At 37.3% G+C, this 21829-nt stretch overlaps 2 protein-coding genes across 2 annotated transcripts; one reads left to right on the plus strand and one right to left on the minus strand.

Annotated features, from left to right (window-relative positions):
- Positions 1 to 255: 255 nt before the first annotated feature.
- On the minus strand, positions 256 to 1830 carry LOC149013515 (protein RGF1 INDUCIBLE TRANSCRIPTION FACTOR 1-like). Its single transcript, XM_089159488.1, has 5 exons — positions 1700 to 1830; positions 1413 to 1595; positions 1261 to 1335; positions 1007 to 1147; positions 256 to 926 (listed from the first exon to the last, which is right to left on the minus strand). The coding sequence occupies exons 1-5, from the start codon at positions 1700 to 1702 to the stop codon at positions 579 to 581; spliced, it is 750 nt and encodes a 249-aa protein (XP_089015614.1). The 5' UTR covers positions 1703 to 1830; the 3' UTR covers positions 256 to 578.
- An 8245-nt stretch (positions 1831 to 10075) lies between these two features.
- Positions 10076 to 19148, plus strand: LOC149013516 (3-ketoacyl-acyl carrier protein synthase III). The gene is made up of 8 exons (XM_089158623.1): positions 10076 to 10529; positions 12477 to 12625; positions 13103 to 13239; positions 13539 to 13644; positions 13739 to 13857; positions 16794 to 16858; positions 16994 to 17216; positions 18322 to 19148. Exons 1-8 carry the CDS (start codon positions 10336 to 10338, stop codon positions 18541 to 18543), a joined length of 1215 nt encoding a protein of 404 aa, XP_089014749.1. The 5' UTR covers positions 10076 to 10335; the 3' UTR covers positions 18544 to 19148.
- The last annotated feature ends 2681 nt before the right edge of the window (positions 19149 to 21829 follow it).

The following is a 21829-nucleotide window of genomic DNA, read 5'->3' on the forward strand; positions in this document are numbered from 1 at the left end:
AATCCACCCCCTTCTCTTCCAAACCCAAACTTCTCCATGTAACACTGAAAATGGAATCAACCTTGTTTTCAAATTTAAACAAAGTTTTCTATTCCCTCTCTTCACAAAACAAAAACAGAACTTTTTCCCTAATTTCACAGACCAACCATAAAAGGTAAGAAACCCAGCTTGCAGACCACACTTCTTCTGCTAAACATTAAATGGTATATCATGAAATCCACTAAAACAATTTAGAAGCATCATTAAGAACTATGAAACTGGAAACTGAAGTTAGTAAAGACGAGACAAAAACTTCAGACCAGGGTCCCTCTTTGGACTTTTGATTCACAGACACACAGTAGAAAAAAGAAGAGGCAAGTAAATGCGTACGAGTTAACATTTGAGCTTGAAAACAGAAAAGGAGGGAAAGGAAAGAAAATCAAATTCTCTACAAAATTGGGAGGCATTAATTTCCTGTTCACTTCTCTCCCGTGGAAGACCCATCTGAGCATCGAAAGAGACATTGTAAAACAAAAACCCTCCCTCAACCCTTCCTTTCCCTTATTTAGAAACCTATGAATTATTGTAAGAGTACCAGTTCAGTATAGAGGAGACCGGTGAGGCAAGCTCTTTCGCCGGTTCAAACTCAGAGAGATGTGCCATGTTGGCCGAAGATGTGTTCGTGGGGTTGAATTGCTGCTCCGTTTCTTCTTCACAATTTCTGTTGTAGCTGTGCACATAAGGGTTTTGCAACCCACTTCACCACAGCTCGTGCTTGACCCAGACGAAGTGCGTACAGTTCCGGGGGATTCAAGGACTGAGTCAGCTGTGAACTGGCCGTCGTCAAGCTCGAAGCTATCTCCCTTAGCTACTTCTGGTAAAGGAAGAAACTTGCAGTCGTAAAGATATTTCGACAGTCCACCTTCAGTCCTCATCAAATGATGAACCTGTAAGGATGGCAAATTTAAAATCAAACTCAGATACAAAAGAATAGTGTGATTTTTCTTACTAATTTTAGTTTTCTGACCTTGCACGCCAGCGAACAGTAAAGATACGGTTCCTGAAGGCTCCTATCACAGATGTTGCAAACGTTCCCGGAACCTCTGAAAGGCCTAGATTGAGGTCTTTGATTTAAAAACACCACTTTGGCGCTGTTCGTTGTGTAAGACTGTAAATTTAGTCATCAAAGAGAAACAAGCCTTGTTAGTCCGCAGCAGAATGATAAAATCAAACTAACTTTCGTCTTTTCGGAAAAAGGGAAAAAGCAACTCAAGAACTTACTTGAACAAAGTCACAGTTGATTAATTTCTCAATATCGTCCACCCGAACAACGTCATGATAAACATACCTGCGTATCTGAACCAGACAAAGAAACATTTAAGATTGAATAGACGAATTGAAAGAGAAAGATTAAAAAGCTTAGGTTTGAAAACCTGTAAAAGTCGGTGAGAGCGATGAGGAGATAGACAGTGAGGACAAATACTGATGCAACAATCCAAACAAAATATGTTCTTCTCATTCTTTTTGGTGGACTCGTGAATCAAGCACGAGCTAAAGAATTTCTCTCCAAGAAGGACTTCAAGCCAGTGAGGTAAAGAGGAGAAACCCTCCTGCAACTGGAAGAAAGACAATCAATACGAAATTCAAGTATTCTCTTGAAGAAAAAGAAAAAAACAAAAATCCACACAAACAAGTAGACATCAGCAAAACCAAAAACCACCATTTTCGCCTCTCCAAAGCACTTGTAAAGAGAAGAAATTTGTGTTTATACTTCTGCGTAATGAATACTCATCAGAGGGGAAGAGAAAGAAGAAAAGGGAAATGGGAACGGCGCCTGCGAGTCTACCACTGTTACCGATGAAGCAACAGTACTAGAAGCAGGTTGGGCTCATTTATAGAGGATTTATAGTCTAAAGACTCTAAACACTCACGGTAGTGGTGGTAGAAGTAATAATAATTGAAAGAATGAGTTTTTTTTTTTTTTGGTAAGGAAAAAAATGAGTTTGGAAATATAAAAACAAAATCCCCCAACAAAATTCTAAATTTACGTTTTTTTGTCTCTCATCAATTGCTAAAACTCAAACCCTAGCTAGACTCATTTCAATTCCACTTAAAAAGTTGACCCAAAAAAAAAAAAAAATCTAACTTAAATGAGGTTTTGCCCCTGCCACCACTCCAACCCACCTCAGGGTTTTTCTCTTGTCTTTATCTCCTTCTCTGCTAAATGACAAGACCAAAAGCTGTGTTTTTTTTTTTTTAATATAAATAAATTTCCTCTTATGCCTAGAGTGACTGACGCCCATAAGCCACTGCTGACTTTTCCACGATTATCAGAGAAGAAAAATCAATGGAGGTGGGTTGGGTTTTTCAAGAGGGATCATTTATATGCAATGCATGGATAAATTGGGTCAGTATTTGAACCCAATCTTTAAATCTTTTAACTTTTAAAATAAAGAATATTTAAAGGGTAGAAATAGTATCAACGTATGTTTCCATGTAAAGCATGAAGATTACACATATCAAGAAATCGAGGATTCAAATTAGGCCAAAGAGTCTAGCATACTACGGACACAGCATTTCCAACAAGGAAGTCAGCTACAGCATTAGACTTTTTTTTAACAAGAAAAAAAAAAACATTCTGGAGCCGAAATGCAAGAATCACCACATCCCACACTAAGTTTTAAATGTCTAATGAAATCAACTCAAAGAACATTTTTTCCTTGTGAGGATTTAAGCTTAAAATCCTATAAGAGGATAGAGGCAAGAATCCCTCTTCCAAGCATTAATTAGTGTTTATACTTTGGGTGCTATTTTATGAGACGAAACTGTAAGAATCAAATGAGAGACAGGACATTTACCCAAAAAAGAAAATTTGAGAGAAAATACAGTAGGTGTTACTGTAGGATGTTCAGAAATTTTTAATTCTTGTTCTTTGTCAAGTGCCTCATGACACCATGGGGGATGACAACCAGAAACAGAAGTACCAAAAAAAAAAAAACCATAATGGGAGGGCCAGAGAAGTAATAACAGACTCAGTTTTTGAAGCTCAGATGGGCCTGGGCTAGTAGACAGAGACTGGGCAAGGCAGTTGGGCCTGGATTTGTTGATGGGTTGGACCTAAAATTAAGTCTAGTCTTCGTACTGCTGGGTAGGTGGGCTGAGGCTAGTGGTAGACGAAAATACAATTCTCAGGAAAAATGCTAAAGCTGAAAAACCAGGGAAGGATTTCAAAAATGGTGGAGCATTGGCCTCGAAGACCGCTACATCAACAAGTCAACAATCATAATTTTAATTTTACCCCAATTAAATGGGATCCGTTATAAATAAAATTTTAAGAATTAATTAAAGGACAATTCTTAAATTTACGATCAATTATACCTATTATTCCTGTAAAAAAATTCAATTACAGATATGTCAGGTGCATTAAGAATTGGAATTAGATAATAATGTCACATCAATTTTATCTTTTTTTTTATTCAATATTTTTAATAATACTAATTTTGAGTCCCAATGTTAACGTTTATTTTTTATTTTTGGTAATAGAATTGCATTCATAAAAAAACTACCGAGAGGAACAACCTGGAAGTAAGAAATCCACCAACCACAGAGGAAATGGGTTAAACAGTCAAAACTCTGCACTGACCGGACCCTCCTAGCCAAGGTGTCTGCTAAAGCATTAAATACTCTTGAAATAAAAAGAAAATTACAAACATCAATATCCTGACATAGCCTTAAAATATCTCCTAAAATAAGACTAACATTCCAATCTAAAAATAAATTGATGACATTTAAGAAATAGATAATCAATTAATTATCAGAACATATCTGGATGCATCTATATTCACTTCGAATTGCATCCTGAAGAGCATCACGAAAGCACAAAGCTTCACCCATTAAAAAAAATGAAATCTTTTTTGGATCCGAAACAGCATGAGCAGACTTCCACTTGGAGAAAGAAAAGCATAACCAATCTCATTTTGCTCTTCAAATGTTGATTACTCCTAATGTTAATGTTAAGAAGCAAACAACATTTTCATTGAAAGAACTAAGCCCCGGCCCCCCCCCCCCTTTCCCCCCCCCCCCCCCCCCCCCCCCCCCCCCCCCGTTCCCCCCGGGCCCCCCTTTTTTTTTGCCCGGCTTTTGATGGGGCCTTGGGTTGGGGGGGGGGGGGTGAAAAGAGGAACAAACAACCTTTTCATTGAAAAAGATAAAGATTACTAAAGTACCCTTATTTGATTAAATACCACTTCATATATGTAAATGAAGGGATTCCCTCCTCACTCATCTCCTTCTTTCACCTTATTGAAATTCACCCACCCCCCACCCCCACCCCCACCCCCAATGGGAAATTGTCATCCCCATACAATGTGGCAACTCCTCAATTGCCATTTTGGCAAGCCTACAAAGTTGCCATTAATGGATAACAGATCAACTTCATCAAAAATTCCTAATCACCAGCGACAAATGAACATAAAATGAATAAATTTCTGTGCTCACTTGCTCTTCGTCACGTAAATGGGAAATGAGAAATTAACCTACAGGGCCTTTTCAATAATTCAATCGTCTTCTTCTTCTTCCTTGAAATGAAGTAGAAAACTCAGGAAGTTTTGTGTTGGCAGGAGTTGGTGCTAGAAGTCCCATAACGAGAATCCAAGAGATGGAGGAAAAAGCGGTGCTTGGTAAGTAGTTTGAAGAACTCGACTTCTTCAACCTTCTACAAGAGGCTTTTGACGTGACCACGGAGTAGAGCCTCAATAGAACTAGAAGTCTTTTGGAGCAATTCCTTCTCTTCTCTTGGCAACCAAAGGTCTCTCAAAACCAACAAGGCCAACAATGGAGGAATCGTTCATAACATTCATGGCAGAAGGTTTGTAGTGGGTGATGGTTTCCCGCATGGTGGGGGCAGTGGTGATTTCAGGCAGAGTGGAGGAAGGAGAGGGATGAGCTTCACAAAGTGGTATTTATTCAAATAATTAATATTTTAATAAAATTTTCTCTTTAAATTTCTTTTTTCATTTGGTAAAAGTTGAGTATATTGAGAAAAAAAGGGTGAAAACACCTAGCATCCATATTACATAAATTCAAAAGCCAAGGATCATAAATGGAATGGGCCATCTAACTCGCCAAGATTGGCCTCTCTAGGAATAAGCTGCATTGAAATTCTACTCTACCCTCATGAGGGTTCAAATATCCTCCGAAATGTTGAGGACTTCAATAGGGATCGCTAGATCTGCATCGAATACAAGGTTCACCAACTTTGCATTATCTGATTTCACTTATCACAATCCCCCAGCCAGTAACCATATCTAGAATATCCAAAGGTTTGATCCACAGCCCAAAGATCAAGTTCAGGGTGACCATATACCCACATAGCATAATGATATAATTAATAGTAATAACAAATCATTATATTAAAGTAAATTAAGAAACAATCAAGTATGAAACTCAGAAATATCACAAAAGAATATCCAAATGCGGAATAAAACAAAATAAGAGTATAAAGTATAATAGAAATAAACTCTAAATTAAAATCAATGCAGAAGTTAGATCGAATATCTAAAGTATTACAATTGAATTAAATAAAGAAAATTAAGAATCGTTCTAACACTAAACACAACGAGTATCTATGTTCATCAAACAATGTCTAGACTCAAATGTCTTCAACTCCAGCATGGAACACTCTAGCTCTAAGATAGGTCTAATCCTGATACAAACCATCACAACATTGGAAATCTTCACCGTTATGTTCGTAACAATCAAGATCTTGCATGTAATACGAGTCACTTGTAGTCCTGGCTCTTGCAATCATTAATACCTGCAACAAAATATAAAAAAAAAGGTATTCCTCGAAGGGTGAGCTCAAAAAAACTTAGCAAGTTGTTCAAACACAATTAACAATTATAGCAGTCATAATCTCAAGAACAAGAACAATGAGTGAATGCGAATGAGATGAAACAATATGCAAGTATGCTTCTAACTCTATAAATGTTGATCTCTATTGGTAGACACTCATTAAGACAAATCATCATACTCCTCTGGGTAATCTTAATTACTCTCCTTCAACAATCTCTGTCTCTTGGGTTCTCCACAGTAGTTTGATCAAGGCATCCTTCTCAGATTTTTCATGACTGAGGGTTTAAGTCATCACTCTCTCACTCCACCATTGGTATTAGTATTAGCACATGTTAGGGTTATACCTAGCCCAATGCAAGTCCTCTACTGAGTCACATCTACATTAGGGTCGGATACGTCCATTCATCGCTTCTCGTGATCTAGTACTTTTCCCCCTAGAATCATTGTCTCCTTCTTGGCTACGTAGACTCTTAACTCTACTGATCATCCACATATAATAAACGGGAAGCTCTCGTATCCCCTCATGCTTCTCGCACTCCTGGCGCTCACGAGCCCAAGTTTATATGTGTGACCCTACTAATGAATGGCCAACACTTCCCCCATTAGAGGTGATCCATCAACAAAAGACTCGACAAACGCCAGGATTGGACGTCCCTGGTGGTCCTTCGCAATTACTCCACTTTAATTTCATGAGAAGTATATTACTCATTTAACATTGGGAGTTAGAATTGGTATTATAAGAAATGCCTAAATAAAAAAAGTGTAAAATTGATCTTTTAAATTGTTGTTTAGTGGTGCATGCTAACTTTAATTCTTAACAACTGGGAGACATTTGTAGAAGACATACTCAAAGTAGCATTTTAGGAACATCTCTTTACACAGGTTCAGCTTATATGAATCCCGGTTCTCCAAACAGCTCTATGTATCAATCCTCGTAGTGACATCTAGTCCTACCAAGAAAACCCAAGAAGATTAAAGTAATGGACCAAAAAACATTAGTTACCTGTTGACAAATTTCATCTGTCGCCATGGGATCATGAAGAAAAGAGAGACAGTAAAGCTGATGCATTTGGTTTCTTTTCTTGTGCAAGCAATCAGAGAAGTCCAGCAGCGATAAAGGATGAACTCATGAACAGTACTACTGTAAACAATGAAAAGATGAGAATTTTTCTCTGGGTAAATGGAAGACTCCATGATCACTCGCAAAGTAGTGCTTCTAGCGTGGCTAGACCGCATTGATTGCCATGATCTTGCCCATCAAAGAGGAGGAGGAGAATTAGGCCCAAAAAGATGAGTTAGTTAAACACTTCATGTGGGAAGAGAGAAATGGTTTAGGTTCAAGTCTATGATCTTCCTTATAATGATAATATGTCTCTTTTTTTTTTGAATGAGCATTAAAGATATGCTTGAGAATTAAGAGAAAGGAAGTGATAAGTCGTTGTAGATACATTTGGATGTCCCAGCTAGCTAACACTTTTGATCCATGAATGCTACTTGATATGGTTCTATTCTTCAATTTCTCTAACAATTTTCTTTTTGGTTGCAGTTATACATGGAGTAACAAGAATACGTTATCTTGACCCCAAAAAAAAAAATATAAAAAAAAAATCCAAGGACCCGTTATTAATAGAAATGGTTACCTCAGCTTTCGGCCTTGAGTAATCGTGTCATTTTCTAATAATTAGTAGCTAACCTAACACTTGCTACGCATTAAGGTTAGGAATGCAATGTTGTTGTATTCTCATCCACTCTTGAGATTGATATTCTATTCTCTCACTCTCTCTCTCTCATGACATTAATTTCAACAATAAATATTTAATGGTATATCATGTGAAAGTTTGAGCCTTAAAAAACAAAGGAGCAGTCATTGTAGAACAATTTGACCACGTTTCCATTGATTGCTTGTATTTTGACTCGTAATTATAATTAGATGAATTTTTATATATATATAATTTTTATTAATGGATATGTAATAATTGGGTTTAATATGAAAGGGATAAAGACCAAATTTTTGAACACGCAGTGGATAGGAAGAAACACATCAAGTGAAACACAAGATTTCAAGTGAAAATCATAAAATTAACGGTTTGGTTAACTTGAATTTATTGAATGAGATCTATGGATTCATCATGAAAAACTGTTTAGTTGACGTGATTTGTGAATGTGCAAATATTTAACACTTTTATAGTTGGAATGAAGTCTCTGAATTTCATTCCATATCTATAAATCTACAAATTCACATTCTTAGTGTAAATATGAATCTCTAGACTTCATGAATCTAGAGATTTTCATAACCAAACAAGTACAAATCTCGCATTCATGAATCCACATATTTAAAATCTCCTGAATGGTCTACATCCAATGATGAATTATAAGAACTCAAAGCATACCATGCACTAACCAAATTAACATCAAGAGATTACAACAATAGAGTCTATGTACTCTCACTCTCTCAAACATATACAAATACCACAAAACCATAGAGCATTACACAGCCGAACATCCTAATGGAAAGATCTCACCTAACAGGCTAACACGATGAACAACAACAGATCCACAATTCATCCATATATATCTTATACATTCCAGAGCAAAAATACCAAAGTGCCCCTGTCAATTACATCTAATTCCAACAAAAAAAACAACAACATTAATTTGCATTTGCATTAGCATTCACCAAATTGTGTTTTTTTTTTTTGGCCCATCATCGACCAAATCACAAGGATTCATAAACTATTACCAAGGGGAAAGAAAGGGCTTTATTTTTAGAAAACCAATCAATATTGGTTATTTATTTAAATTCATCATCATTATTTTTTGGTTGAAAGCAAGGTGCGCAATTTAGGCACAGTTCGTCGTTTTGCCTCTTGGTGAAACTGGCAAAATTCACTCAACATTTCGACCTCCACTATTGGATGTGGATGATAACTTAATAACCATCTTTGATTGAGATCTTGTTGTGGTCATCAATATTAGCCCTACCACTGCCAATACATTTTTCTAGATAATCTTATAAGAAAAGTGCATAACCACCAGAGAGGGTAACTGATGGTCCCCTTTTAGGTCGAAAAGCATAACATGGTTCCAACAAGGGTTTTCGTCTCCTTTTCTATCAATTAGGGGGTTCTACCACTGTTTTTGCTTGTCTTTCTCCTCATTTTTGCTGCTGTTGTTGTTCTTGGTCTTCACTAGAGAAATGACGACGTAGACAGATAGTTTCTGGAAAATATTGAAGGCCTATAGATATCTACAAAATACCACCTTGAGTTCGATGGATGTGGAGTTGCATTCCATGAAGGCTTGATCGGCTAGCTAAATCCATGTGTGTTTGCTATGCCGGTGCCGTTGTTGGTCCTTAAACAATTAGACAGTATTTTGAGGAAGTTGCGATATATAGTCCAATGTTTGACCGTTCCACGATATATCACCAACTTTTCGGCAATATGTCGTTGATATATCAACAATATTGTGTTCAACCCCTGTTTGGATATGCCATCCACTAAACCAACAAAACATCGCCGGATTTTTTTCTATGGTTGAAAGTTAATTTATTCAAAAAGAGACTAGACATAGCTATAAAAGAGATTGGATATCTCAACCAAGTCATGGAAAAAGGCCAATCCATCACCTTCTCCTATTATTTAAATTCATTACTTGAATTCTAAGTTCAACCCCTTTAATGTTGACATTTTCATATCTAATGTTCTACATTATAACAATAAGGAGACTTCGACCTACTAATGTTTTGTTAAATTCTTAGTTAATTATAGAAGAATTAATATAGGAGGTGTAACCAACGGATTTGACTAATCAAAGCAAACCTTTAGAGTTGATCAATGACTTTATTATCGAAAACTCCACCAACAGGGCCAATCTATAAGTACCATTATCTGTGATAAAATGTTACATGCCAAACAAGGGCAAAATCTTAATGCTAGGGGAATGCCCGAGGAACACCAAATTTATTTTTATTTTTTTAAGAGGGTGGTGATGGTAACTGGTAACACCAAGAAGTGAGAAGAACAAACTAAGTAGAGGATTAGGGCTTGGGGGTGTTTGGAAATAAGGAATGCTTGAGTGATTTCCTGAATAAAAATAAGGAATAGTAAGTGAGTAAGCTAGTGTGCTCTGCTCGGTGAGAATTTTCAATTTTCTTTTCTGAAATCATAATGGAGTTTTTATTAAAAAAAAAAAAAAAAAAAAAAAAGGGGGAACAAAAAAAAAGGTCGTATGGAATTTGCATTGAAGTTTCGTATGTTGTTGGCATCATCGCCCGTTTCACTGCGGACTTTCCAAAGCTTAGAAATAAGTTCTCCTCTGGGTGCTCTCTTCAAGCCCACTGTTTTTATGTCTTCGTTTATGTAATTTGCCTGCCTTCATCATGGGCTCTACTTATTCCTTCAACATTCTTGGCGTCTCCCCCATAAGCTAGAGATCGGAGTTATTTATTCTTAACTTGTTTTTCTCCTCAAACAGATCCTGTTATACCTGCCTGTTTTCTAAATGGCCAATGCAATTGGTTACGTTTCTCCTCCAGTTCAAAGCCCAAGGCTGAGAAATCTGCATTTTCCCTGCGTTTACCGATTTGGGTATTACCCATTTCTGAGAAATTCCACTAGGGTATTTTGCTGCAGAGCTGTCCAAAGTGTGGAGAAGCATGATTCCGGACTAGCCCCTTCCGAATCGAGAGCACCCAGGTGAGTTCCCTCCCCCGTCATCTTCTTCTAGGGATTATTGATCAGGTATCAGCGTCAAAGTGTTGTTCATTCGTTCTTTTAATTTCCTCTCTTTGTTGGCCCTATTGCCCGTTTAGTGCAACTCAAAGCGCGATGCTGTAGATGTATTTCTTTGTGATGGATGTGATCATGTTTAACCAGGAGAATTTTGGCTTCTTTTTAATCTGACTTTTACTGATTTTTATTCTGGGAACGGTCTATGGTCATTTAGCTTTAGTTTAGTTCATGAACTTTCGAAGTCGGGATTCGTCTTTGCAAAGCTATGTACTTCCAAGTGATTAGCTTTAAACTTACAATCATTTCTTTTGTTTGATGCTTGCTGAGTTTGTTCACATTAGTGTTTTGCCACTTCAAAATCTCTGCCAGTTATATCTAAGTGATTAATGATGGATAGAGATTAAGATTAGACAAAATAATTCGAGATGATTGGGGGACAGAAACTGCGAATTGCAGAGTTGTAAAAGGACGTTCCACTTCAATAAATTATTTGTCCTAGCTCCAGGTTTCTGTTAAACGGTGTTTCCTTTATTTATCATGTAGGTTTCAAATGTCACAGATATGAAGGGATTCCCAGATTTGTTGCTGATGGCTCTTATCTTTTCCTGATTAATTTCCTCGTCATGGACACACTCATAGGATATAGTAGGTGTTCCTAGTTTGAGAATCAATGAAATGTATTTTGATGTGATTCAGAACACATGCAGGATAGGTTAGAAAGGCTATGAAAGAGGGATGACTTTACCAAAGTTTTTGGAAAATTAAATGTGCAGAAAGCTTCAGGGAAGCCTTCCTTTAAGAATATATATTGAGCCATCATCAAGTGGATGCTACTTCTGTTAATGAGCTATAATTTGACTATTCTTATGTTGATGCTAACAGAAGGGAACAGGATGCTTGAAGGATGATCATCTACGTCTTGTAGAGTTTATATAGGATCTCTCCCTTCTTTTTCCGTTCTTCTTATCTTACTAAGTTTTGTTGAAGTAAGGCATATCCTGGATTTGGCTATTGATTCTAAGAAAACTGTTTTGCTGTCGGTGATGGTCTGGATCCTGGGTATCTGTCCTCTATGTTTCTCTTTTGTTACACTTTTGATAAATCCCATACGACTCACCTCAGTGGCCACTTTGGGTTGTAATCGAAATCCAAGTCTCCCGGGAAACCTTTTCTATTGGAGGTATGAAAGTTAATAGCTTGTTGATAATGTAGCAGTTTCTCTGATGTATTTGTTTCTACTTATTGATTTCTTAATTCCAAGCATCAAACTCAGAGCTGCTACCTGTTATTCATCTCTGTTCTCTGTGCAGTTTTCCTTAACTGACAAACTGAAGAATTTTAGACCTCACCAAATAGGGATGAAAGATTCTCATAAGTAGTATGATGTGCTTATAATCGAATACCTTTTGCTCATTTAGGTTTAGCAAACATGCTTCCCTTGCTTGCAAAGAATCCTTTTTTACAAGTGGCTTCCAATTTTCAACTACTTGACAAATCAAAAAGTTCATTAACCAACGTTGCCAACCCCTTGGCGGATTCCTTGATTTTGTGGGCGTCAGTTGTAAAATATTCCATGGGTAAAAGTTTTGACAAAACTAATTGAAATTTCATATTGGGAGACCTGTCAACGAGAAGCAAATTAGCAGTATCTTTTCTAGCTATTCTTGCATTAAATTTTTTTTTGGGTTAAATTAAATAGTTTACCTGGATTATGCTGCAGCGACAAAGTAAGTTTAGCTGGAGTTTAGTAACAATTTTACTGTGACTTTGTTCTTCTGAGAAATGAAAGCAATTTTTTCCCCCTTCCTATATTTGCATCTCTATTATATTAGGATGATACAACTATGATGCAACTTTTGTGACTTGAGGTTTGCTTTTCAATTTATTATTTTTGACAAGGAATTCCTACAGGCTTGTAAGCAGGGGGTGTAAACTTGTTGGATCTGGCTCAGCAGTTCCCAATCTTCAGATCTCAAATGATGAACTTGCAAAATTTGTTGAAACGTCTGATGAATGGATTTCTGTTCGCACTGGGATTCGTAATCGACGAGTTCTTGCAGGTACCATCCTCACTATCCAGGATAGTGCCGTCCTTATCATTTTTCTATGTTTAGTACCAGGACTAAAAGGTTAAATGGAAAATGCTGCTGGCTGTTGATCCCCACTGTTTGGTGGTATCTTCTGTGGAACTAGGGGCAAACTTCAATTGTTTACCATGACCTAACCACCGGTGACATACTCCCTTGGGTTTCTAAAGTGGGACTTTCCCTCCTTTTTTTTTCTCTCTCTCTCTCTCTCTTTTCTTTTATACTCCTCATTCCCTTTGCTTTTCTTTCATGTTTTACATAGTGAACAATCATTGGAGAGCTTATTTGTTACTTGAAATTCTCCTTCTTCACTCTATCTCCCTCTCTCTCTCTTCTTTTTTTCTTTTTTTTTTTTTTGGGGGGGGGGGGGTTGGGTTAACCTTAAGAGGTTATGATACCCTACGGATGAAAATATATTTATTTCTTTTAGTTTGACTTGTGCCGTTGCAGGAAAAGACAATTTAACGGGTATGGCTGTTGATGCGGCAAAGAGAGCTCTTCAAATGGCTCAAGTTGATGCTGATGATGTAGACCTTATCCTGCTGTGCACATCTACTCCGGAGGATCTTTTTGGTAGTGCTCCTCAGGTACATCCACATGATTTAGGAATTTGGATGTGCTAAGGTTAAAGTAACCATCTGTTTAAGAAGAGGAAATCACAATAATAGCTGTGGCTTTAGTACATGTTATTTCTATTATAAATGAAATTAGGTACTTTATAAGAACGATATCGTTGTTGGTGTAAGGAAGTGTGATGCTTAGGTGATATAGGTTCATTTAAAACTTTATTTTTTGTCAGTTAATAAATTTCAGTTTCTATGTGTTAAGCTGTACTTATCTTCATATAATAACTTCTGAAAGTATCCTTTCATGCTTTAAATATCAGATCCAGAAAGCGCTAGGTTGTAAAAGAAATCCTTTATCCTATGACATTACGGCTGCCTGTAGTGGGTTTGTGTTGGGCCTAGTTTCGGCTGCATGTCACATACGAGGTAAACAGATGTGCACTTATAAAAGAAAAAAAGAGTTCTTTTGGGCATATTACTTATGGCCTATGTATGTGAACTTAGCTGATTCAAATTACAGGAGGTGGGTTCCAAAATGTTCTGGTAATTGGTGCTGATGCTCTTTCTCGATACGTTGATTGGACTGACAGAGGGACCTGTATCCTCTTTGGGGATGCTGCTGGTGCTGTGTTAGTGCAGGTACTTCGTTCTTCTCAATCTTTTAGGTACTAGTGTTTGCTAGCTATGGCCGCCTAACTATTTATTATTATCATATCTTGATATTATTTGGTATATTGTGTTTTCTTCATCAGTCTTTTAGACTTGATGTAGCTAAAGAAGAAAAAGTCAGTTTCTATGGTTAAGACCAAGTTTTCAAGAGGCATATTGATTTCTGAATTATTCTCATTGATACAGATAAATCATGTACAGGGCGTAGTCTTTTTCTTGGAAATAAAGTAAAGAAGAATATGTGTGCTTTGTAATGGGTCTGAAATATGGATTGAAAGTAGGAAAATGGGATTTGTTTAATTAATTAATTTATTTAGAGTCATGTTTTGAGTCAGTTTAATAATATTTTGTTCAGTTCATCAGTCTTTTAGGCTTGATGTAGCTAGAGAGGAACAAGTTAGTTTCTATGGTTGAGACCAAGTAGTTCTCAAGATGTATATTGATTTCTGAACCATTCTTGTTGTTGCAATAAGTGATCTGGAGGGCTTCCTTTTTTATTTTTAAATAAGAAAGACTTTGAAGTGGGCCTAAAATATGGACAGAAATTAGGAAAATGAGAATTATTTAATGGGTAATTTTCATTTGGACCCCTTGAGGTTTGGCCCAAGTCATTTTCAGTCCAAAAAAATGACAATCTGTATTTGGTTGCCGTTTGGTTTCCAAAAAAACCAATTAAGGACATATCGTCATTTTTATGACCAAGATACCCATATAAATTTGAACTGGTAGCATATCCAGTTATAAGCTTACTCCAATACCCAATTAGTGGTACCTCATACCTCTGTTCAAGATCTAGGTAAGTTGAAGAAAATATATCAAAAGGATGTAAGGGCAAATTGGTCAAAAAAAATGATGCTGAATCTTTAATTAATTTTTTTGGATGGCAGAGGGGAGGCAAATGCAAAATGTTATTTTATTGGATTGAAAATGGCTTGGATCAAACCTCAGGGGGTCCAAATGAAAATTACCTTTATTTAATTAGTATAGCTAGAGTCATGTTTTGAGGTGGTTTCTTTCATTATTTTAGTTCGTGTTCAATTTATATTACTTTGCTGTTTTTGTGTTTTGAGTCTAGGTGTGGGCCTTCGCACATTGGTTGGTGGACCATAGTTGTATCCTGAGGTCAAGGAATCAAAATTGCCTCTCAGCAAAAATTGCTGGGGCAAGACTGCTAGGAAAAGCGTTTGCCCAAACTCTGCTTGTGTGAAGCCATCGGCATTGGATTTACCTTTTTAGTGCTTGAGTCTCTTTCGAGTCTTCTTATAAGTCTCTAAGGGTCAACAGCCTTGTATGCGGATTAGATTAATGAGATTGAGAGGGGGTGGGGGGAAGCTTTTTTGCTTTCCTTTTTGAGAGGATGGTGAGATGCCATCGGTGAGAGGCTCGGAGTGAGAGACTACCTCAGTGCCCTATCTTCTTTGTTTCTTTGATTTGTTGACTTTTAGTTTATTGTTCTGAATTTTCTTGAAAACCTGAGATCTGATTGAGGTACTTTCTGTTGCTGGACTAAAAATTTGCGATCCTCTGATGTATTGGTCGTCGCTTGTGGCTGGTTTACTTATACTTTGTTGACTACCCATACATGTGATACTGTTTTGCAATCATTAACAGGTCTCATTCTAGCTGTTGTGTTTCATGTTCCTCTCCCACATAGTTTATTGTAACTCACAATCTCATGACAGTTCAAGAGATATTACTTCAGTTATTAGATTACAATCCCTCTGGTGTGTCAAGGCAGTGTTAGAACTTTAGCATCTCAAACTCAGATTTCTTTTTCCATCTAATCAATGATGGATTTTGAATTTGAAGCGGCTTCACCTATTAAAAGATGAGCCTTGAGATCTGCAATTTGCTATATGTACAACTCTCACAAGATCTTGTTACAGTCATGTACAGATAAGCTTCGTACTAGACATCCATGCCTATGTTAGAACTTCTCCATGAATAGTGTTTTCCTTGGAAATCATGGATATCATTTCTCCTTTCTGTAAGCTTGTTACTGCAAGGTCTCTCTAATGCATTACCACTGGATGTATCATAGTATTTTTATCAAGTGGACGTGTTTTTGTCAGATTATCATTCTGCTCCTTGGATTATCTGCTGCCTGAAGGAACTTATGTATTTAATTTGCATAAATAAGTGGAATAGGAGTGGTTGTGAAAGACTGTAGTTGACCTGCCAGAGTGCAATTCTCAATTCTCCAAGTTCCCAACCCTAAGCATATTCTCTGATATTTATTTTCATAAGGTTCTTTAATAGTGATCTGACATCTAGGGTCTTTATTTTTTGCCATATTTGAGAATGAAGGACTTTGATTTTCAGTAAACATTTAAGCTATGACCTATTTCAGTCAAGTTTGATATTAAATTCCAAGTATCTATGTTATGTATGAAGTTTAATGATTATTTAAAAATTTGTAGGATCTGATGTCAGCTTTGTCCCAGGCCAAAGTTGTTAGTTGATCCAAAAGCTGAAATTTAACTCCTTGCATTAAGTAATGAGGGAAAATTCAACTCCTTTTTTGGGTAAACAATGTCCTTATCTACCATTCAGGTTATATCATGTATGGCGTCTTGCCTGTAAGATTGTATCACTTCTCTCTTTCCTCGTTTGTTCTCTTACTTGAAGTGAAAAACTAAATATCATGGTTTGTGGGGTAAGTAACTCCAGATTTCTAGCAACTTCGCCGTATCTTTTACCTTCAAAAACAGTCTGTGACTCTGTGGTTTCTATTGATGGGCTGAGACCAGTTCTTACTTTTGGTAATTGGTTATACTTTTTATCATTAACACCTATGAGAATATTAGTTCATTTCTGGATTAATTAATAATAAACTGGCATAGTACTTCATACTGTGTTGCAGAAGATGGACCATTGCTTGTATTTGACACAGTATTATTTTGCAGGCCTGTGATGGCAGTGAGGATGGGTTATTTGGATTTGACTTGCACAGCGATGGAGATGGCCAAAAGTATGTCCTTGGCATAAAACTGATTGAATGCTCCTCCCCACCCCCTCCAGCTTCTTTCTCTTCTTTGGCAATCTAGTTGTACTAAATGTGTAGGAGAAAATGAATTGAGTAGTCATTTACTGAGTATTTGTGCAGGCACTTAAATGCTGGAATTAAAGATGATGAAATCGAAAGTGTGGTGGGAACTAATGGTTCACTTTTAGGCTTTCCCCCAAGACGTTCCTCTTACTCTTGCATCCAAATGAATGGCAAAGAAGTCTTCCGCTTTGCAGTTCGTTCTGTGCCGCATTCGATTGAGACTGCACTGGCAAATGCTGGTCTCGCTGGGTCCAACCTTGATTGGCTACTTCTTCATCAGGTATTATAGAAGATCTCACTAATCTCACCATAAGGAAATACAGGCCTCTGTTCTGGAGTTGATTTTTGTATAGTGTTGCATGTGTGGCTGTGGCCATTCTTTATGCTTTTTTATCTAATCCTGTTTCATGATCAGAGCTGTCACAGCCTCACCTCCTCGATCATACAACTTTATGCACCCAATTACATTTAATAATACTGTTTTCCCAATTAACAAGAGCAAAAAGAAGTTTTGGGAGGTGGTGGGAGAATGGAAGGGAGAAAAACATAAAGTAACCTAACAGTACGGTAGAGTTTTTTTTCCTGATTCCAGGAGAATCCTTCAAAAAGCATCAAGATAATGGTCATTATAATCATGGGGCTGAGAATTTTAGAAGTGAAGCTGAAATATTAAGACAAGAAGTCTTGCTGTAAGGGAACATGGTCATGGTATGTGGAAATTAGGCGTTTGAAGTTTTTAATTCTTACTCTGATTGGATCTCAGCCAGAATGAAGAAAAGAAATATGTCTTGTGGCTTTGGGTGGTCTGAGTCACCTTGGACCACTGTTTTTTTGTGGTCTGGACCGATCTTATGGTTCGGTTTCTGGTGCATCTCATGTTAACTGTACATGGATTCTGTTTCTATTTTAGATTTGAGGGGGGGGGGGGTAGAGGAGTATCAAGGGTGTTTGTTGATAGAACACTAGGTTTTTTCTGATGAAAGAACAATCCACTTTTTTATCATTATATATATTAGACCCTGAATTTGCTTGGGCGCTGTGCCATGCAGTCTACATTCCAGATCGAAACTTACCACTCGTTTTGCAGTTAAACTTTACCAAAAAGAAATTCATTTACGTGAAACGAGACGAAACGAGTGGTCAAGATTTTATCTCAACCACAAGTTTCAATATGGACCATAGGTTGCACGGTGCTACAGCAGCACTGAAGCAATTTGCCTGGGAATTTGTAGTAAGATGAATATATTCTGGCTTCCAGATCTTGGGTGTTCCCTTTGTGTTTGATGGTTTCAGCATCCCTAAATCTGTCCAATTTCCAAGTGGTTTCAGTTGAGTTACATTCTTATTTTTTTATGGTGAATGATATAAAGAGTGTTCACATGCAGGCGAACCAAAGGATCATTGATGCTGTTGCTACCCGTTTGGATATCCCACCAGAGCGAGTTATATCAAACTTGGCTAATTATGGCAACACCAGTGCTGCATCCATTCCCTTGGCATTGGACGAAGCTGTTAGAAGTGGGAAGGTGCAGCCAGGCCATACAATTGCCGTTGCTGGTTTTGGAGCTGGCCTTACATGGGGTTCAACAATCGTGAGATGGGGCTGAGAAGTCACTTTTGGACAACCCACCAGCACCAGAGAAGATCGAAGCCTTCCCTGGTATTGTAACTGGGAGATAGTTGGGGGGAAATGCAATTCACATCTATCTTGCGCCCAAATCACCAACCGCTCCATATTATTATTATTATTTTTTATTTTTTCTCCTTTTCCTTTTTTCTGTCTAGTAGGAATTTTGCAGCGTTTTTGAGTAACCCAATAATTTTATTCTTTTCCGAACCAACCTGAGGTTCTCTCTATATGCTGTTTTTACGTACAGAAATGTAACATAAGTACTATGGTAGTCAATTCATTTTTTCAATATACCTCTTGTCTTCACTGCTTAGCAGCCAAGTTATTGGCCAAGACATCGCTACATGTTGGTATCAGATCACATTGGTAGTAGTTGGCATCAGTTTAACTTGCCAGTGAAATCTAAAGAAGAAAACTCAATTACAAATTATGCTGGCAGAAGTCTCTGAAGATTAGTCCTGAGGGAATTCAAACTCTAGTCTCTGATTTGGAGGTGTTGGTTTTTTACCAACTGAGCCACCCACCCATTGAGGTTTCACTTTAAAGACCTCTTCTACAATTTCTATGAAACTCAGCTTTGGAGCTGCTGAAACAGGACTACTTAGGTATAGACATTGGTCAGGCTAGAGCTGTGGCCTAAGCCCATCCCAGAGGTGTACAAAAAACAAAATCAACCCATATCATGCTTTCTGGGGATCTATGGACTTGGGCTCAAATTAGTCTCATTTTCTTTCCTTGAAAAGAAAAAAAATATTAGGTTGGGCTCAGGGAGAAATCTTACCTTGGGGTCCAACTACGTCTTCCTATGCAATCTTCCCCTGTGACACAGAAATCTGACACTGTTTTTTGTTTTTGTTAGAAGAAATCTTACACTGTAGATGACTCTGATATGGGCAACGCAGACTCCAAATCTATAGCCGATGGATTTTCTACTCCAGGCGGAATACTACAAATCTACAATGGATGTTGAACCTAAGAATCAATTAATAGCAACAAACTCTGGATTTCTCCAACGAACTGTGGTGTTGTATGGGTGATCGAGAGTAAGAATTGACAGGTTAGTGAAAGAACAGCTATCAAGTTGGAGAATTAATTGAATAATCCAAAACCACCATTATTCATGAGTAAAACTATATATTCTATTGTATGTTACGAACAATAATTGCTGTATTGAATAAGAGAAATCTAGGAGAGCCAAATCACAGATAAAACAAGAACGAGAGAAAACAAAATCACATCGAAGGATAATAAAACAAAGTCCAGTTAGGCCCTATTCGTCATGCATAGCTAGCTTGTCCAGAAAATGTTACAAAATATAGGAAGGTCCCCCTCTTCCCCCACTAGAAAATTTTGTTCGTGGTAGAAGCCAGAGCCTGTTCCCCATCGAGATGATGAATATCTTTAGGAGTTCTCTCCATCGATCACAGTAAAGAATAATCCATGGATTAAACAATCTAGAGTTTCATCCAATGAAGATCTATTCCTCAGTTTCCACTTCTAATTTGATAATACTCTATTCACATGTAATTAATATAAGTAGTAAAACAACAATGATTATAAACAAGTTCTATAGCACTTCCTTTTATAATAGGTATGTACAACTGTGATTGCGAAGACCTGTACTTCCTTTCCTGTTCTTTTCTGATTAATCTTTTTCAACTGAAAAGGCATGAAACATCCATATATAATGTCAATCCCTTATCCATTAGCAGTTATTTCTAAATACAAATATAACCACTGGAAAAATCCCTGAGATTATCTATCAGATCACTTCATCGGGTGGGTGGGGTGGGGGGGGGGGGGTGGGGGAGGGGGAGAGGGAGTGATGGAGAGATTCCTTGTGGTGCTGTGTCTATAATCTTATACCTGCCAAACAAGATACCATTCATGGGTCAGCGTCTCTGTTTCATTGTTGGGAGATAATAGAGGAGACCCAGTAGCTGGCTCTACTGAGAGGAGAGAGAGATGCAAGAGAGACAAGCATGTGAGCAGGTGTTGTGTCTGTGTCTGTATCTGTGAATAATGCAGTGAAGGTTGCAGGTTGCTTATGGAAGGAAGGGTACGTATAGATTTATCTGAAGAGGACCAGAAATAAATGATGGGTAGTTGATAACACGTTGGTTTGTCGTGTCTGGACAAATTTGTTTAATGTTAACGCGATCCTCAATTTAATATAAATATAGGAACTGGTCCTTTGAACACAAGTGTTGGAAGCATAGAAGTTCAAGCTGGGCACCACACATTAACAAGCTCTTTTCTGCCTGATCCACATCACATGTAGAGACAGATCGATGAAGTTCCACAATAAGAGCTCTGTGTAGCTCTGTTACGGAAGTTGCAGTGATTCTCAAGATTGAAGAAGCTATAGCTCTGAGCTCTGTACATTGCAGAGTGATTGAAACTTGACACAGAAGCGGCAAAGCATCTATATAAGTTAAAGAAGTCATCCCAACAGAAAGGGTAAGAATAGTTTATTGAAGTAGAGATGCATTTTCGTCTTCATCTGATTGGAGGACCCTTGAGTTCAGCTTTCACCAAGTAACGACAAAGTTACCTCCTTGGGTTCCTGGAAGCTAGCCTCTAATTAATCATCATTGGGTTTAACTCTTGATTAATTAATTAACAAAATGTTATCTTGAAAATATATACTAGTCGAATTTTATTCATGAAACTTCTCTACCACAGTTAGGGAAACGACAAAAATTATGCCAGGTGAAGTTTTAAAATTCATGTCAAACTTAGTAAACGCAGTTTTTTGTTTCATTATATTATGGCGGCTTATTTTGGGGGTGGGGTGGTGGGAACAACCAATTAAGTGGTCCAAACTCTGAATCTCTCTGATGCACTGAAATTAATACGAAAATTTGTGTTTGATTTGCATTTTTTCAAGTCAATATTTTGATTTGTTTATGTGCATTTAAACTCAAGACCTTTTAGTAGTTATGGGGAAAAAATTTCTGCTATGGATAACAGTGCACTTAAACGTCAAATAATAGGCTGAAATTTAAAGCATGATTTTTTAAATATGAACAGTCTAAATAAACTTATAATTTTTTTGTTTTTTCAGTCCCATTGTTTGGAATCTAAGTACACTAACCTAAAATACATTTTTAGAACAAATGCCAAACACAATGTGGATGGATGTAGTTCTAGCACAATCGTGGCAACTTCCTAATAGAGGCACCAAGTTCAAGAAGGTCTTGGCTTTGAACATTTGTCCTTCTACATCTTCTTGCCTCCCCATAAGCCTGAGTTTTCAGTAA

Source organism: Hakea prostrata, chromosome 6 (genome assembly GCF_041222555.1).
Source record: "Hakea prostrata isolate BN-2017 chromosome 6, UWA_Hpros_2, whole genome shotgun sequence".
NCBI classification, from domain to species: domain Eukaryota; kingdom Viridiplantae; phylum Streptophyta; class Magnoliopsida; order Proteales; family Proteaceae; genus Hakea; species Hakea prostrata.

What these genes read in the sequence shown, in the direction of transcription:
- LOC149013515 (XM_089159488.1), bottom strand. An exon ending in GCTCTCACCGACTTTTACAG is followed by an intron (nt 1,336 to 1,412) that starts GTTTTCAAACCT and finishes TGTCTGGTTCAG; the next exon opens with ATACGCAGGTATGTTTATCA. An exon ending in TCAACTGTGACTTTGTTCAA is followed by an intron (nt 1,148 to 1,260) that starts GTAAGTTCTTGA and finishes CTAAATTTACAG; the next exon opens with TCTTACACAACGAACAGCGC.
- LOC149013516 (XM_089158623.1), top strand. Translation starts at nt 10,336, where the DNA reads ATGGCCAATGCAATTGGTTACGTTTCTCCTCCAGTTCAAAGCCCAAGG. An exon ending in TAATCGACGAGTTCTTGCAG is followed by an intron (nt 12,626 to 13,102) that starts GTACCATCCTCA and finishes GTGCCGTTGCAG; the next exon opens with GAAAAGACAATTTAACGGGT. An exon ending in GGCTGCATGTCACATACGAG is followed by an intron (nt 13,645 to 13,738) that starts GTAAACAGATGT and finishes TTCAAATTACAG; the next exon opens with GAGGTGGGTTCCAAAATGTT.